We start from the raw sequence: 14,950 nt of genomic DNA, 5'->3' as shown, positions 1-14,950 counted from the left end.
TCAGCCCTATTCCCATCTACCCATCCTCAGGGCCCAGTTTGAATTATACCTCTGCTTTCTCCAATTTCTGGTCCTCTATCCTTCTGCCTTCCCGTGAACCTCTCAAAGCAATAGGTTCTTTATCTCCCTTGGGCTCCCATTGCAATTTGGGTCTCTCCTAACTAAGCATGATCTGCCTGCAAAGATGGTTTCTCTGTCTCACCAATCTGAAAACTTCCCCCGTGTCTCTGCTCTACACAGTCCCTCTATCCCTCCAAGATGAGGCTGAAACAAAGGGTGAATGAACGAAAGAGTTAAGTGAGTGAGCCAGTGGGTAAATGGAGTCAATGAGTCAACAAAAACACAGGAATGAAGGATTGAAGTAAATGAGCGGAATAAATATCTGAATGGCTCAGAGTCGTTGAGTAGGAGGGTCACACCACAGGGTGTGAGCCTGGGTGTCTGGTATTTATTCCCATAATGCAATGGGGAAGGCTTAGGGGTGAGCCACTAACCTTTCCGCCGGGTCTCCTCAAACTCCCGCTGGGCTCTCTCTATGTAGCGTTGTACCAGGGCCTTGATGACTCGGAGGCGATAGGACCCTTGCTCTCCTTCCCCAGGCCCTGACCCCGCCTGGGGATTGGCCTGGGATGGGAAGACCAGAGGGTGAGAGAGACTCTACCCCTGCTCCCAGCCATTCTATAATCACTGTGCCCTCCCCCAGATGATAAAGGTTGGAGGCCAAGTCTGCAGACCTTTCTGTCCCTTGAGGCCACATAGCTAGATACCGGTGCAGTCCTGGAAGGCAGAAGGAAGCAGAAGCTGAGCAAAGGCTGAGTATAAGAGAGCTGGTGTAGGGGGGTGGGGGTGGGGGAGGTGCAGAAGCAGGTGGGGGGCAGAGACAAAAATGCTGAGTCAGGCATGGTTGAGTTCTCTCTCCTACCACCAACCCTACCTTGGTTTTCTTTTCTTTTCTTTCCTTTTTTTAAAAAAAGATTTTATTTATTTATTTGACAGACAGAGATCACAAGTAGGCAGAGAGGCAGAGAGGAGGAAGCAGGCTCCCTGCTGAGCAGAGAGCCCGCTGCGGGGCTCCATGCGGGGCTCGATCCCAGGACCCTGGGGTCATGACCTGAGCTGAAGGCAGAGGTTTTAATTCACTGAGCCACCCAGATGCCCCCTTACCTTGGTTTTCTTGAGTTAGTTCATGTTAACCCTTCCCTTCAAATGCTGGGGAGGGGGAAACTAGGGGATGTGGGGAGGCATCTGCATGGAAATTATCATGCAAGTTGGAATGATTGGTTTGGGGTTCAGATATAGGCCCCACAACAGTACTAAGAGGGCAAGCAGGACATGTGGATGGGGCAGAGAGTGGAGAGAGAACAGAGGTTTAGCAGGCAAAGTGCTAGACTGGGAAGATACAGTCCCAAATCCCAGCTCAGTCACTTAGCAGCTTGGCGCCCCAGGCAAGTTACTCAATTTGTTTAGGCCTGAGGGTCTCCAAATAAGACAGAAATAGTAGTAATGCTTACTTCCTCTGTCAGTACTTCCCTGGCAGAGAATAGGGGCTCTCTAAATGCTTAGGAAATAATTATTTTTATCTAGTTTTATCTTCTAAGTATGTTATAGTTAGCATATTTACTCATAAAAAAAGCAAAGAATTTTCTTAAATATTCTCAGGGGAAAGATGGGGTTGGCGAAGCTGGGGCAGGCAGAGTAGAAAGAGGATGTTGGGCCTTTTATAGCTACAGAATATATAAAGCATTTTCCTTGTATGAAATAAGGAATAAGAACTTAGGGAGGCCATTTCCTGAGGATGCAGGACAGGTGGGAAGGGACATCGGATTGGATCACCAAAGAAGAGGCCATGGAGGTGGGGGCAGCTGGGAGAGGGGAGGGACTGCAGTGGGGGAGATCCCAGCTGGCTAGTGTGGGGGATCCGGCAGGACGCAGTGGCCCTGCGCATCCAGGACTGGACACAGGCCCAGAGAATTGGGAACAACCCCTGGTGTGCCTCATTCCAGAGTGGAGCAGCCCTGACAGATGGTCTGCGAATAGGCACCTGGCAGCCTGGACAGGAGCAGGAAGTGACCAGGGAAAAGAGTGATAATTCCAGAATCTGGAGTCAGAGGGTCCTTTAGGGTGAAGGAAGTGTCCACACGGGATGGCCCGGAGCTGGGGAGTGCTGGGAACTGGGAACCCAGGCTGTTTACTTTCCTGTAAGCGTCCTGTTTTCCCATGCTGAGCACATGCGGTTTCTCCACTGTGTCTGCCCACCAACCTCCTGCTTGCCCTTCAGGGTTCCGTTCTGCTCTAAAGGGCTTTGGGAAGCTCCCTGGCTCCTGAGTCTGGATCTGGGGCCTGTCCTCTGGGCTCCAGATGTGCCCCGTGCTGCTCTCTGTCACGTACTTGCTGTCATGTGCATTCACCACCAGTTTCCTTCTGCTACGCTAGACTGGCAGCACCTGGAGGGACGACCGTCACACAGATCTTTATTTCCCGTAGAGGTGTTGGTGTTCGTTCAACAAACTGTGGACCATTCAGGGGATCAAGGGACTTCAGAGCTCCAGAGTTGGCCTGTGGCCCCCACAGAGCTGGCCTGGAGTCCCTGGCTTAGAGACATCCTTGGGTAACACATTTTAAAGGAAACAGGAACCCCTACAGACCCGGCCTTAATGCTGGTCTGAAACAGGATAGGGCTCCCAGGCCAAGCCCGGGTCAGGGAACACGTAACAAGAGGTAAGGGAGCCCCTTGGAGGCTCGGCCTCCTCTCTCAGGCCTCTATCATCCGTTTAATTTCCCAGTTTGTGGGGGTACTTTGCCTTGGTTTCTTAACATTTTTTGTTTTAATGTTCAACTACATCTTGGCTCAGTTTAGGGCAAAGAGGTTTGTCTGAAGTTTGGACCTTTTTTTTTTTTTTGATGGCAAAAAGATTGTATAGTAATAGTGATAAAAATATAATACTGAAAAGGATTGCTTGGGGGAGTAGGGTTTTCCTGATCCTTCTGTGGCTCAGCAGGGACTCTAGTGGCTTCTTAAGGCTGCTGGACAGATCTGAGACAAATCGGGTGCCCGTGGCATGGGAGCAGGGCTGTATGGACTTTTGTTGAAGCTGGGTAACCCGCAGTTGGAAATCTAGGAACGGTCAGAGCCAGGAACAGGGAAAGGCAGCCAGGTATAAGAGGAGGACATGGGAAATGGCTTTGTGGGGAACATACCAGAAAGACAGACAAGGAGTGTGCAGATAACCAGGCGGTGTAGACTATACAGGTGACGGCCCAGCCTGAAGAAGACCAATGACAAACAGAGGAGGTACTCACAAAGGTGGGGATTGGCGGATAGTCTGGCTTCTTGGTTTGACGGCAGGAGCAGCAACAGCAGATGAAGTGGAAAATTGTCCTGAGACATTCAGAGGGGCCAGCAAGCAGTCAGTCAGGGGACGGGGTCAAGGCAGCTAGGTGGGGGCTTCTGGATGCTTGGGAGGCGGGGAAGTGAGAGTGCTGCGGGCATCACCTGAGAAGGTAGAAGAGGGCCTTGGGGGAGGGCAGGATGTTGAAGGGCACAGGTAGCGTCAGGCCTTCTCGGAAGTAGGACAGGTAGAGCTTGGAGCGAGCAAACTTCCATTCCACATCCCCGTCATCCTGGTGCCAGGAGACAGGGGCTCTGCAAGGCCACTTTGGTACCCAGCCCTCCTGCTCACCCCGTCTGTCTCAAGCTCTCCTGGTTTCCATGCCTCTTCGGCAGTGTGCCCACTGCTGTCTTCTCCCCATTCCCATCTATCACCCGCATTCCCCTGCCTGGCTCCCCCTTCCTCCCCACTGTCTTTCATCCTCTGACATCCAATTCCTGCCTATGCTCTCCAGCCCACCTACCTACCCCAGCCCGTCCATCTTCTCTCTCCCTCCTCATGTTCCCACCTACTTTTCCACAATGCACCCTTCCTCCAAACCATGAAGGGGAAAGAGCACCGGACTTGGGTCTGGAGAAACGAATAGCATCCCTAAGACCTTCATTTTAGAGATGAAGAAAATGAGGTCTAGAAAGGAACTCCTGCCCCAAACCACAAAACAAGACAAGAGTAGAGGCCAAGCAGGAGCCCAAGTGTCGGGACTTCTTGCCTTCTTTTCCTCTCTGTTCCTGGGTCCCTTCTCCCTGGCCTCAACTGGCCTCTGCTCACCTCAATCTTCTGGAAGGAGTTGGTAATCATGGCAATGAGCATGTTCAGCAGCACAATGACCATGACGATGGTAAAGATGCCATAGAGGGCCCGGCCCACGAATTCAGGCACCAGAAACTGAGGCATGTCGACGACGCTGTGCTCCTCCATGCCGAACATGGTCCAGAACAGAAACTGGAATGTCTCGTTGAAACTGGCACATGTGGCCGAGCGAAGGATAGGATGTGAGGGCAGGAGGAGAGCCTGAGTGCCAGCGAGAAACACTCCTCCTCCCCCTCCAGGACCCAGCCAAGGGTGTTCTGCCCCACTGGCCCATACTGACTCTTGTCATTTCTGAGTTCACACTCATTCTTTCAGTAAACCAATATTTACTGAGCATATAGTAGTGCCAAAAGTGCTAAGGATGCAGCCATGAGAGAGTGGGGGCATAAAGACCAGTTAAGAAATTTGTGGTTAGGGTGCCTGGGTGGCTCAGTTGGCTGGGCATCTGACTATTGATTTCAGCTTAGGTCATGATATCAGAATCTTGGGATCGAGCTTCATGTAGGGCTCTGTGCTGAGCATGGAGCTTCCTTGGGATTCTCTCTCTCCCACTCTCTCTGTACCACCCCCTCAGGCTTGTGCATGCTGTTTCTTTCTCAGAAAAAAAGAAGGAAGGCAGGAATAAAGACAGGCAGGAAGGAAGGAAAGAAAGGGAAAGGAAGGAAAGAAACTTGTCATGGTCTGGGTGAGAGGGGATGGTAGTTTGGACCACAGCAGTAGCAATTCCAGTGCCACCTCTTCCAGGAAGCCCTTCTGGGCTCTCTTCTCTACCCCCAGTCAAATGTGCATGTCTGCTAGTTGCTCAGACTCTACGACATTCTCCCTCTTCTCAAATTTATTTGTGAATCTGTCTTACTCCCTCTACCTCAGCCCCAGTTCAGGCCTCAATTACTGCCTCTGCGACTGGTCTCTGGCTTCATTCTCTTGTTATTCCATCCTCCACTTGGCATCCAATGTGTTCTTTCCAACTGCTGATCAGACGTATTGTACTTCTGCTCGTCAAGCCTTAAACGCTCCTAATTGCTCTCGGGCTAGATGCCTCCCATACAACCTCTCTGAGATGGTTAGCAGAAATGTCTTTGGCTTAATTAGGTGTCACCCATGAGTGAACAGCCCAGGAGGGGTGGCCTATGTCACTGTGGAGTGAATGGTATCACCAGGACCCACGAAGCAGGCTGGGATGGTTTGTTGCTGCCCCTGGTGGTGATATTCATGGTTTAAACTGTGTAAGCTCAGTTCCTTTAAGCTAGCACCCCAAAGGTGGGATGTGAACAATGTTTCTTAGTAAGAGGAATGGTCTGAACAAAGCCTCCATTTATGCTGGAACTAATGACAAAGTCTTGACCAATATCCACAGGCCCCAGAGTGGCTCCTTCAGCATCATCAATAAAACCATCCCATAGTTGCACTCATGAAGAATTTATAATAGCATCTTTGCTTGAAAGGCCACTGGGAGCAAACTGGCCAGCCTGAGAAAACCCATGCTTCTCAGGAGGACGTTCGTGAGCTTGGTGACCTGGCCCCTCTACCCTCTCCAGCTTCCTCTCTCAGAATTCCCTCCACATGCCAACCGTGGAAGACATCTTGTGATTCTCCAACCATATGTCCCCACTTTGGTGCATGTTCCCTTTCTGCCCAGGATACCCTGCACCTTCTCTGAACCACATAATCCTAAGAAATGGAGTCCAGATACTCCCCTCTCTATGAAATCCTTCCTGATTACCTAAGGCAGAAGAAGGAGCTTTCCCCTCTGGGTATCCTCAACATAAGCCTTCCTTCCTCACAGCAGTTAGTGACCTGGATCAAGCTTATTTATGAACACTGGTGATCTTCTTTATGAGACTGAGACTGGTTCACTTCCTCTGTCTCAGCTTCCAGTGCCAGGGACAGGACTTCCTACAAAGAAGGTGTCCGTAAATGGGTGTGAACTCAACAACAATAATGAAAAGCCCACCACAACTGAATGACAAGGTGAATGGACACAAAATGTGGGCAAATGAATGAATAGACATTGAATGAGTGAATAAACAAATACAAGAATTATTGGCCATATTTGGCAAGAACTAAGCATCAAGAAGAGTAATGAACTGTAATGGATTCTTATATTTAAAAAAAGTCTTTGCATCTTTAGTGATTTTCAGAAAAGAAGAGAGCACTTCTTTATAGAAGGATGCCACAGATAGAACAGCAGTAGAAGATCACCGGGATTCATGTATGGATGTTAAAGCCACAGAGTCAGAGATCCAAGGGAACAGGCTGGTCACACAGTCTCCACATATCTTTTCATTGCTAAATGAGCATCCTTAGCAACTTAACAGTGAAGAGGTTTGCTAGACCAGTAGACCCGACAGTGGGCTACACTAGCATCTTCTGTCTCCCAATGGGATGCAATGGAAAACCCACATCAGTGCCTAGGTGTGTTCTTGCCAAAATTGCTTAACTTGAATCTTCCCACGAGGAACTAGTCTGATAAATTCTGACTATGGGCCACTCTCTGCGATAGGCCTTGATCCATACTCTTCAAAAAGGTTCATTTGTTATGAAAGACAAAGAAAAGATAGAGGCCGTGTTGCAGATTAAAGGAGACTAAAGAGATAGGACAACAAAATGGAACACATGGCCCCAGATTGGATCTCAGATTTTTAAAAAGCTAGAAAGATTTTTTTTTGGTGGGGAGTGGGGCACCTGGGGAAATTGGAATAAGAACTACACAGTAAATAATAATTTAGGATCAGTATCAAATTATTTGTTTATTTCTTTTTCTTTTTCTTTTTTTTTTTTTTTAAGTAAGTTCTATACCCAGTGTGGGGTTTGAACTCATGAAGCTGGGAGCAAGAGTCCCATGCTCTATTGAATGAGCCAGCCAGGTACCCCTTCGTATTAAATTTTTTAAGTGTGGGGACATAGGGTTGGCTCAGTCAATAAAGCATGGGATTCTTGATCTCAGGTTCAAGCCCCATGTGGGGTGTAGAACCTACTTTAAAAAAAAAAAAAAAGAGAAGAAGAAGAAGAAAGAAAAGAAAAATAGATTAAAAGATTTAAGATTTTATTTATTTGAGAGAGAGAGCAAGAGCAGGGGAGGGGCGGAGGGAGATGGAGAAGTGGACTCCCCACTGAGCAGGGACCCTCCACCACACACACACTCAGGGCTCTATCCCATGACTCTTAGATCATGACCTGAGCCAAAGGCAGATGCTGAGCCGACTAAACCACCCAGGTGCCCCAAAATAAATATAAATAAATGTTTTGAATGTGATCATGGTCTTATGGTTATGTCTTAGGAGATCTGAAATATTTGGGGAATGTTTGCAACTTTTAAACATTTCAAGGAAAAAAAAAGAATAAGGAGAGCAATCGATGAAGCAAAATGTGGCAAAACATCAGTTGCTGGAGCTGGGTGCAGGATGTCTGGGTGTCCACTGTGCTTTTACTGGTTCCGTAGGATTGACATTTTTCAAAATGATAAGTTTGGGAAGAAAGTGAGTGAGTAAATGAATGAGTTAGCAAACGAATGAGTGTGATTCAGTGAGACAGAGAATTAATTATTGCCCCAACAAGAGATTAATTATGAGAGAATAGAAGAGGAAGGAGAGGAAGGCAGAGGTGATCACTAAGCCCCAGGCGGTTGTGTCCCAACCCCCAGCTGCCCATCCTGTATCTGCCCCAGCGTACTTGCCCAGCCGTTCTGTCTCCTGGTAGGGCACATAGATGTTGTTGAGACCACAGAGAAAGGCCGTCAGGATGATCATGAGGATGAACATGAACCTGACAGGGGAGGGGATGGGGACAGGTCAGAGAAAGTCTCCACCTTGGGAGAAGTCAGGTTCTGGGAAGAGGGATTGGGCGATATCCTCCCAGACTCAGTATCTCTTGACAAGTATTCCATTTGGTGACTACTAAGAATAGAGAAATTAGGGATGGGAAAGGAGAAGTCATTTAAAATGGTGCTGGGGGCGCCTGGGTGGCTCAGTTGGTTGAGGATCTGGCTCTTGATTTTGGCTCAGGTCATGATCTCAGGGTCCTGGGATCAAGCCCCTCGTTAGGCTCTGTGCTCAGTGGGAAGTATGCCTAAGGAGACTGTCCTTCTCTTCCTCTCCCTCTGCCTGCCTGCCGCACTCACACGCTCTCTAAAATAAATGAATAAATCTCTAAAATAAATAAATAAAGTAAAATGGTGCCGAAGCAGGAGCTCTTCCTTTAGAATGAAAGGTACTGAGTTGAAGCAGTGAGATCAGGGGATGGGCCAATCTCCCAGGCAGGGGCTGAGATGTGGATCAAGGATGAGTGAGTCAGAGTCCTACTGGACAGGATTTACCATCAGCACAGTCAGAGCCACACAGTGTGGGTAGCAGAGGGCTGGGGAGTTTCACAGAGGCCACGGAGTCTATGACAGGGGAGGTTGCTCTGAGCAGGGACCGTACACACCGGATCATGTCATCAATCATCTTGCCAATGGAAATCTGCAGAGTGCCCAGGGACTCGTGAGCCGGCAGAATGTAGGCCAGGCGGGTGAAGCTGAGCATGCTGGTGACAGCAAACAGCACCTCCGCCAAGAACTGGGGGTCCTCCGTGTGCCACTCACTTCTCTCTGTGCAGGGTGGAGTGCGGGCTGAGGCTGAGAGCCAGGGGAGCGAAGGGGCTGGGGGATTCGGGCAGAACCGGGCGGGGGAGGCACTCACCAGCTGTGGTAAAATAGTGGCAGGCAGCCCCATTGGGGGCATCCCGGCAGTGCTTGTGGGCAAGCCCGGCAAGGAGGAGGCGCAGCGCGAAGGCTGCCAGGTACAGAGACAGGATGACCATGTCCAGAAAGTTCCACCAGTCTAGGAGGTAACTGCGCAGGCCCTCAATCCACACCTCCTTGCACTCAAACCACAGGAAACCTGAAGGAGGCAGTAGGGGAAGAGCTAGGTTATGGTGTGGGGGCACCTACCATGGCGGGCAGAGATCTAAAATACCACAGGGACAGAGTTGATAAAACATATAAGCATGCAATCTATGGAAGGACAGAGTGCTCCTCTGTGGAAAAAAAAAAAAAAAAAAAAAAAAAAGGCTCCTGGGGCGGCTGGGTGGCTCAGTGGGCTGAGCCTCAGACTTCTGATTTGGGCTCAGGTCATAATCTCAGGGTCGTGAGATCGAGCCCCACGACAGGCTCTGCGCTGGGCATGGAGACTGCTTAAAATTCTCTCTCTCCCTCTCCCTCTCCCTCTCCCTCTGCCCCTCCCCACCTCACTTGTGTGCTCTCTCTCTCTCTCTCTCAAAAACAGAAACAAACAAGTAAAGCCTTCTGGCTGAGGCAGACTCCCCTGGGGTGCGGCCTGCACTGATGATTCCAGGCATAAGCATAAAAAACTAACCCCTGGGAGAGGCTGATACTGGCCAGGAATGATTTAAATCTGTTTCTCCCTGCCTGCCACCAAATAAATACTGGACAAATATTTTGAGAGTATTGATTTGAAGGGGCTCCAAATTATCTGCCTGCTCTGAGTGCCAGATCTGGGGATGGGGTATCACAGGAGCTGGACCCCATTAGCCAAGTAATCCTGCTGCTTTGTACCCTTCTCTATTCCCTAGATACAAGCATGTGCGGTTTCTGTCTGCCTAGAAGGGACCGTTTGATATGGCCCAGGTTGAATACTACCTCCTCTTCAAAGCTTTCCCTATGCAGGTGGGGTGAGTTCCCCCTGCCCTCAGCTCTCACAGCGTCCTTCAGATCTCCGTGGTGCCATCAGCCACCGGGCGCTGTGGGATATCTCTTTCTGAATCTGTCTCCCCTCACCTCTTCTGAACTTTGAACTGCTTAATATCAGGGACCGTGTCTGATTCATCTGCTTGTCCACAGGCCTAGGAGTCACCATGAAGCCAACGTTCTTAAGCTCCTATCATGCACCAGTGGGGTCCGGAGGTGAGTAAGACAAATACAGTCCTTGGCCTCCCAGGATGCTATCAAGGGAGACAGGCAAGTTGCCCAGTGGTGACAGTCCAGTGTGGTAAGTGCTCAGATCAAGGAGTAGGGGAATAGAGAGGCTGTTTTGGGAGTGTTTAGGAACGGATCCTTACCCTGATTTGGGGGCCAGGGAAAGCTTCCCAAAGGAAGTGACCTTTAAGCTGAGATTGGAAGGAGGGGCAGGGGGAGTGAGCCAGGTGCCAGGGCTGGGAGACCCTCTTGTGAGCCTGGGGTAGATGTTGCATGGGTAGATGGAACCATATTTAATTGATTGGGGCTTCACTCACAGTAGGGTAGCAGCAAGCCCTTAGTGCATGAAGAAATGCAGTTTTGTTTCCTAAGACATTTCTTCCCCCGTGGGCAGGAACAGAATTGGTTTTATCTCCACTTAGCATAGGTCCGTCACTGGATGAGAGACTTCTCCTCTTGGACTGCTATTGTTTTCTTCCCCAGAGGTCCTTGGCCAGATTTCCTTTCGAGCATTATTGACTGGCTTGGTACTGGGTGGAGTAGTGGACTCGGTCTACTGGCAGCTTCGGGGGTTTGCTAACTAAGCTAGAGCTGAATGGAATGGAATGGAGGACGGCTGAGGAAATGGCCAACAGCCCAGCCTGCTGAGCTGACCAGCCAGAGGCTAAGTAGGGCTCTGGGGTTCTCATAATTGCCTTTGCTGAATTGTTTAAGAATACTTGATTCTGCTCTAGATGAAAACGGATGGAATGGATGAAACTCAAACACTGAGCGTGGATCAGTTATTTGGGTGACGTGTTGAACAAATAAAATGGTTAGAACATATGTGGGTGAACATACAGAGAAAGGGATGGGTGGACTCCGAATATTTGTGATGTGCCGAATGTACACGCGGCAGAGGAAGCCCTCAGGAGTCGTTGGTTTTGAAGTCAGCTACCCCTGGTAATACCCATTCGGGTCCTCGGTGTCCTTCACACAAGGATTGTGAGGCAACTCATAACTGCCCATCAGGATGGTTGGCAAGCGTACCCTGTGGCCAGATACACTCGTCCCCACGTCTCTCCCATAGATGAAGCGTTGGGCCTTGCCAAGTTCCAGCTGTCAGAGCGCCTGCTCAGACCTCCACTTGGCTCCCCCTAACTACGCTGTCCCAAGGATAATACCATTCAGGGATTTAATAAGCTGTATGATGTAGGCATCTCAGTTTGGTGTGGGAGCTCTTCTGTTCCATGGCTTTTAGGACTAGGTCGCCTACTGGTGTACTGGCAGGCTACTGTGACACCAGGGTATCCTCCCACCTGACACTATGGACTCATGTCTTATTTGTGAGAGGACAGGAACATCCAGAGTGGGGCAAGTATGGCACCCTTGCTCAGGGAGTCTTATCAGAGGGCTAGATCCCCTAACTAGGGGTGAACAGAAAAGGCCCCTTGGTGTGAGAGAGCCCAGAGGAGTTTGATTATATGTTCATCTACAAGGAGAGCCCCCCTACCCAACTGACGTACTTATTTTGAAGAACAGAGAGGAAGCCCATTGGGGGACTGCTACAAATGAAAGCCCTCACCCATGTACCTGTGACCCAAACCATGTGTAGGGAGGTCTCCCAGACGCTCTGGCTGCGGCCGCGGAAGGTACTCAGTTGTGTCTCCATGGCCAAGGACTCGCCCAACAGGAAAAGGAGGAACCACAGGTAGGAGGCGGAATGCAGCAGGAACTTCAGCACTGGGATCTTCAGTAGGCGGCCCAGCTTGGGGGCAAGGAGGGAAAGCATGGCTCGTCTCGGAGGTCTGTCCTATCTCCCTGCTTCCTGGGAGCTTCCAGACTCCTCCTTTCACTCATGTACATATTTAGGTATTTACTGAGCACGTACTACATTTCATATCTATTTCCTTCACAACTGAATGAGTATAAGTCTCCATCAGTACTCCATTAGTACTCCATGAGTACTAGTCTCCATTTTTTCAACTAAGAAACTGAAGATCATAGAGTTGAAGGAACTTCCCCTTGGAGGTCCCACAAACTCCTTGAGCTCAGGCTCAACTGAGTTAAAAAATAAATTCATCAACTTCTATCCCAAACTTGGTCATTTTCCTCCTCCTGTGTCCTCATTTTAGACAAGGGCCACCTCCCCAGTTCCGGCCCTACCCCCTCCCCCACCCCATCCTCATGCTTCTAGTAGAGCAAGCTTTCTCAAGCACACAGCTAATGGGATTGCTCCCTTCCTTAAAACCCTACAATGGCTTCCATCACTGCTCATAAGGCTCTGCTAGATCTGGCCCCTGCCTGCTTCCCACCACTTGCTATTTCTACTTATGCTTTAGCAACGCAAGCATTCTTACAGTTTCACTCATCCTTGATGTTCTCCCCCAACCGCCCCCACCCTACCCCGGCCCTTCCAAAATGCTGCTCCCGCTCCCCTGGAGAACCACTCTTCTTGTTCCTCACCCAGCTAACCTCGCTCACTCTTCGTTAAATCCCCAGGGCCGGGCCTGACACCCGGCTCACAGCAGGGTTTCAAGGAGATACTTGTTGAGATGAAGGAATAAAAACGTCTAGGTCCGTAAAGGCTCTCAAAGAATTTGTAGGCTGGGGCGGGGGTCTCTTTAGGAGAGCACAGGGTTTATATAAAGAAAGATCAGGCTTTGGAGGCAAAGAGACCTCAGTTTAAATCCTGACTGTGCTGTTTTGTAGGTCCCCTGGACAAAAAGAGCACTTCTGTTCTCCATGCCTCCTCTATAAATCAGCGTCAGACCGACTTCCCAGCAACCCTTCAGGGGACTCAATGGGGACATTAGCAAAAGGCTCAAGAAGTGGCAGTTATCATTAATTTATTCTTGGTACCCGGGACTTGGGCGCCAGCCAGTAGCCAAGGCAGAGGAAGGGCATGGTGAGGAAGATGAGGAAGGCGACAAAGAGCTTCCAGATGGTGGTGCTTCCACGCCAGCCAGCCAGGTTCCCACACCAGATGGAGGACAGGACTTGCTGGCAGATGGGGTGTGCTACAAACTAAGCAGAGATGGTGGCGCGCGAGCAGAGTGGGTGTTTACCAGGAAGGGAAGGAAGGGGAGCCAACTGGGGCCGTAGTCCTTCTTTGCCTGCCAAAGATTGAGCCCTATTTCTTTTCTCTCAGGCCAGACAGCTCAGAAGAGAGGCATCTCCTTTGCTGTGTGATCTTGGGCAGACCCCAGACCCCACCCCTCTTTGGGCCTTAGTTCTTAGTCTATGAAGGAGAAGCTGAACTCAAAGATTTTTCTGGACTCTCCGGATCCCACATTCTTTTTTTCTTTCCCTCCCTCCCTCCCTCTGTTTCTTTCTTTCTTATAATCTCTGTACCTAATATTGGGGCTCAAATTCACAACCCAGAGATCAAGAGTCCAGTGCTCTACTGGCTGAGCCAGCCAGGCATCCCCAGATCCCATGTTCTTGAACTTAAGGCAGCAATGGATAGAACTAGGTTCTCAAGTCCCAGAACCCTCAGGGGTTCCTGTCCTGTTAGAGATGTGGGGCACCAGTCTTGAGGAGTGGAGATGCAGGGAAAGTAGGGTTTGGTGTCCTGGAGGGCAGGGCCAGGGAAGCCATTATGAAGGAAGGTTTTTGGGTAAGCTCCTGGTGGGATTGGATACCTGAGGGAGGGGAGGCTAGAAAGGAGCATGTCTTTAGCTCACAGGGACAGGCAACTAAGGAGGTGGGGAATAATGGAATCACTTGGTATCTAAGCCATCGGAGATCTAATCTAATCTTGCTGAATAGAGAGATACTGAAGTCTAACAACAGAAGACGACTAGACAAAACTTACTCCACAGGTCAGAGGCAGAGCTGAGTAAAACTCAGATGTCTGGGCTGAAGGTAGGGTCCTGGTGGGTTGTGTGACTTCCAAGGGCTGGGTAGAGGTTAGGGGCTTTAGACTAAAGGTAAGAAGGGAGGTGAGGAGACCCACAGGGCCAAGAGCCTAGACAGAAGGGTGCTTGGGATCAGAGTCTAGGAAGTCAGGGAGAGGACTTACTTGTGCTGCCCAGGGAGACACCTAGCCGTGGCCAGGCAGGGATGGGGGTAGGGTAGGGGAGGAGGGTAGGGCCCAGCTGACCCGCTTCTGGTTGTAGTTGACGGCCAATCGCAGCCTTGCCAGGTTGGGAATGCCTTCCTCAAAGGCCTGGCCCAGGCCCTCAGCCTCGGGTTCAGTCTCGTTGTCCTCATCCTGGTCATTGAGCACTGCAGTGACCTCGCTCTGGTTCCGGCACATACCCAGCAGTTCAAAGCCATAGTCCTGGCTCAGCGACTCCAGGGCAATGTACTCGGGCTGCAGAGGAGCAGGTACATGTGGACCCTGGCGGACCCAGTCCCAGTAAGTCAGCCCCACTTTCCCGACAGTGGGCCTGGGCCTGCTCCGTCCTGCTGCGGGCTGGCACTTCCCCACATCTGGTGCTCCCCTGAGTCATCTGTTCCTTTTTTCTCTGCCACTATAGCCCTTGTCCTTGCTATGAGGTGCCTCTTGTGTCATCTTTGCTTCTCTGGTGCTCCCGCTGCCTCATCACTGAGTCATTATGGCCCAAACCCTCTGCCGCCTTTGCCTGTCCCTTGTACCTCCCCCTTCTAGTCCCTGTTTCCTGTCCCACTTCCCGTCCTGTTCTGCAGGCCTCCCTTGTGTTCATTTTGTTCATTTTTCTGAGCACCCACCTTACATGAGAAGCTGACCATTTTAGCAGCAGACCCAGGTAGGGCGGCTTTTGCCTCCACTTTACTCATCCTACCCTTGGTTTGACTCAAGGCCACAATCCCAGGGTGAATCCAGGACAGAATTGCAGGAGGCGAGGCCCGAGCCCAGCGCTGTCCCCAAGTG

The 14,950-nt window shown here is 50.3% G+C and overlaps 1 protein-coding gene across 1 annotated transcript in view; it reads right to left on the bottom strand.

Moving 5' to 3' along the window:
- LOC116599602 (short transient receptor potential channel 2) overlaps positions 1–14,950 on the bottom strand; it is a 40,046-nt gene that overhangs the window by 810 nt on the left and 24,286 nt on the right. Inside the window, exons 12-21 of the mRNA XM_032359537.1 lie at positions 14,198–14,410; positions 12,955–13,119; positions 11,686–11,860; positions 8,879–9,079; positions 8,625–8,787; positions 7,872–7,964; positions 4,158–4,350; positions 3,494–3,621; positions 3,301–3,379; positions 495–624 (exon numbers count right to left, since the gene is read on the bottom strand). Coding sequence (XP_032215428.1) covers positions 495–624; positions 3,301–3,379; positions 3,494–3,621; positions 4,158–4,350; positions 7,872–7,964; positions 8,625–8,787; positions 8,879–9,079; positions 11,686–11,860; positions 12,955–13,119; positions 14,198–14,410 — 1,540 coding nt within the window. The remainder of the gene's footprint in view (positions 1–494; positions 625–3,300; positions 3,380–3,493; positions 3,622–4,157; positions 4,351–7,871; positions 7,965–8,624; positions 8,788–8,878; positions 9,080–11,685; positions 11,861–12,954; positions 13,120–14,197; positions 14,411–14,950) is intronic.

Source organism: Mustela erminea, chromosome 9 (assembly GCF_009829155.1).
Source record: "Mustela erminea isolate mMusErm1 chromosome 9, mMusErm1.Pri, whole genome shotgun sequence".
Taxonomy (NCBI): domain Eukaryota; kingdom Metazoa; phylum Chordata; class Mammalia; order Carnivora; family Mustelidae; genus Mustela; species Mustela erminea.
The sequence above is the reverse complement of the archived record's forward strand: the minus strand, read 5'-3'. Positions and strand labels throughout refer to the sequence as shown.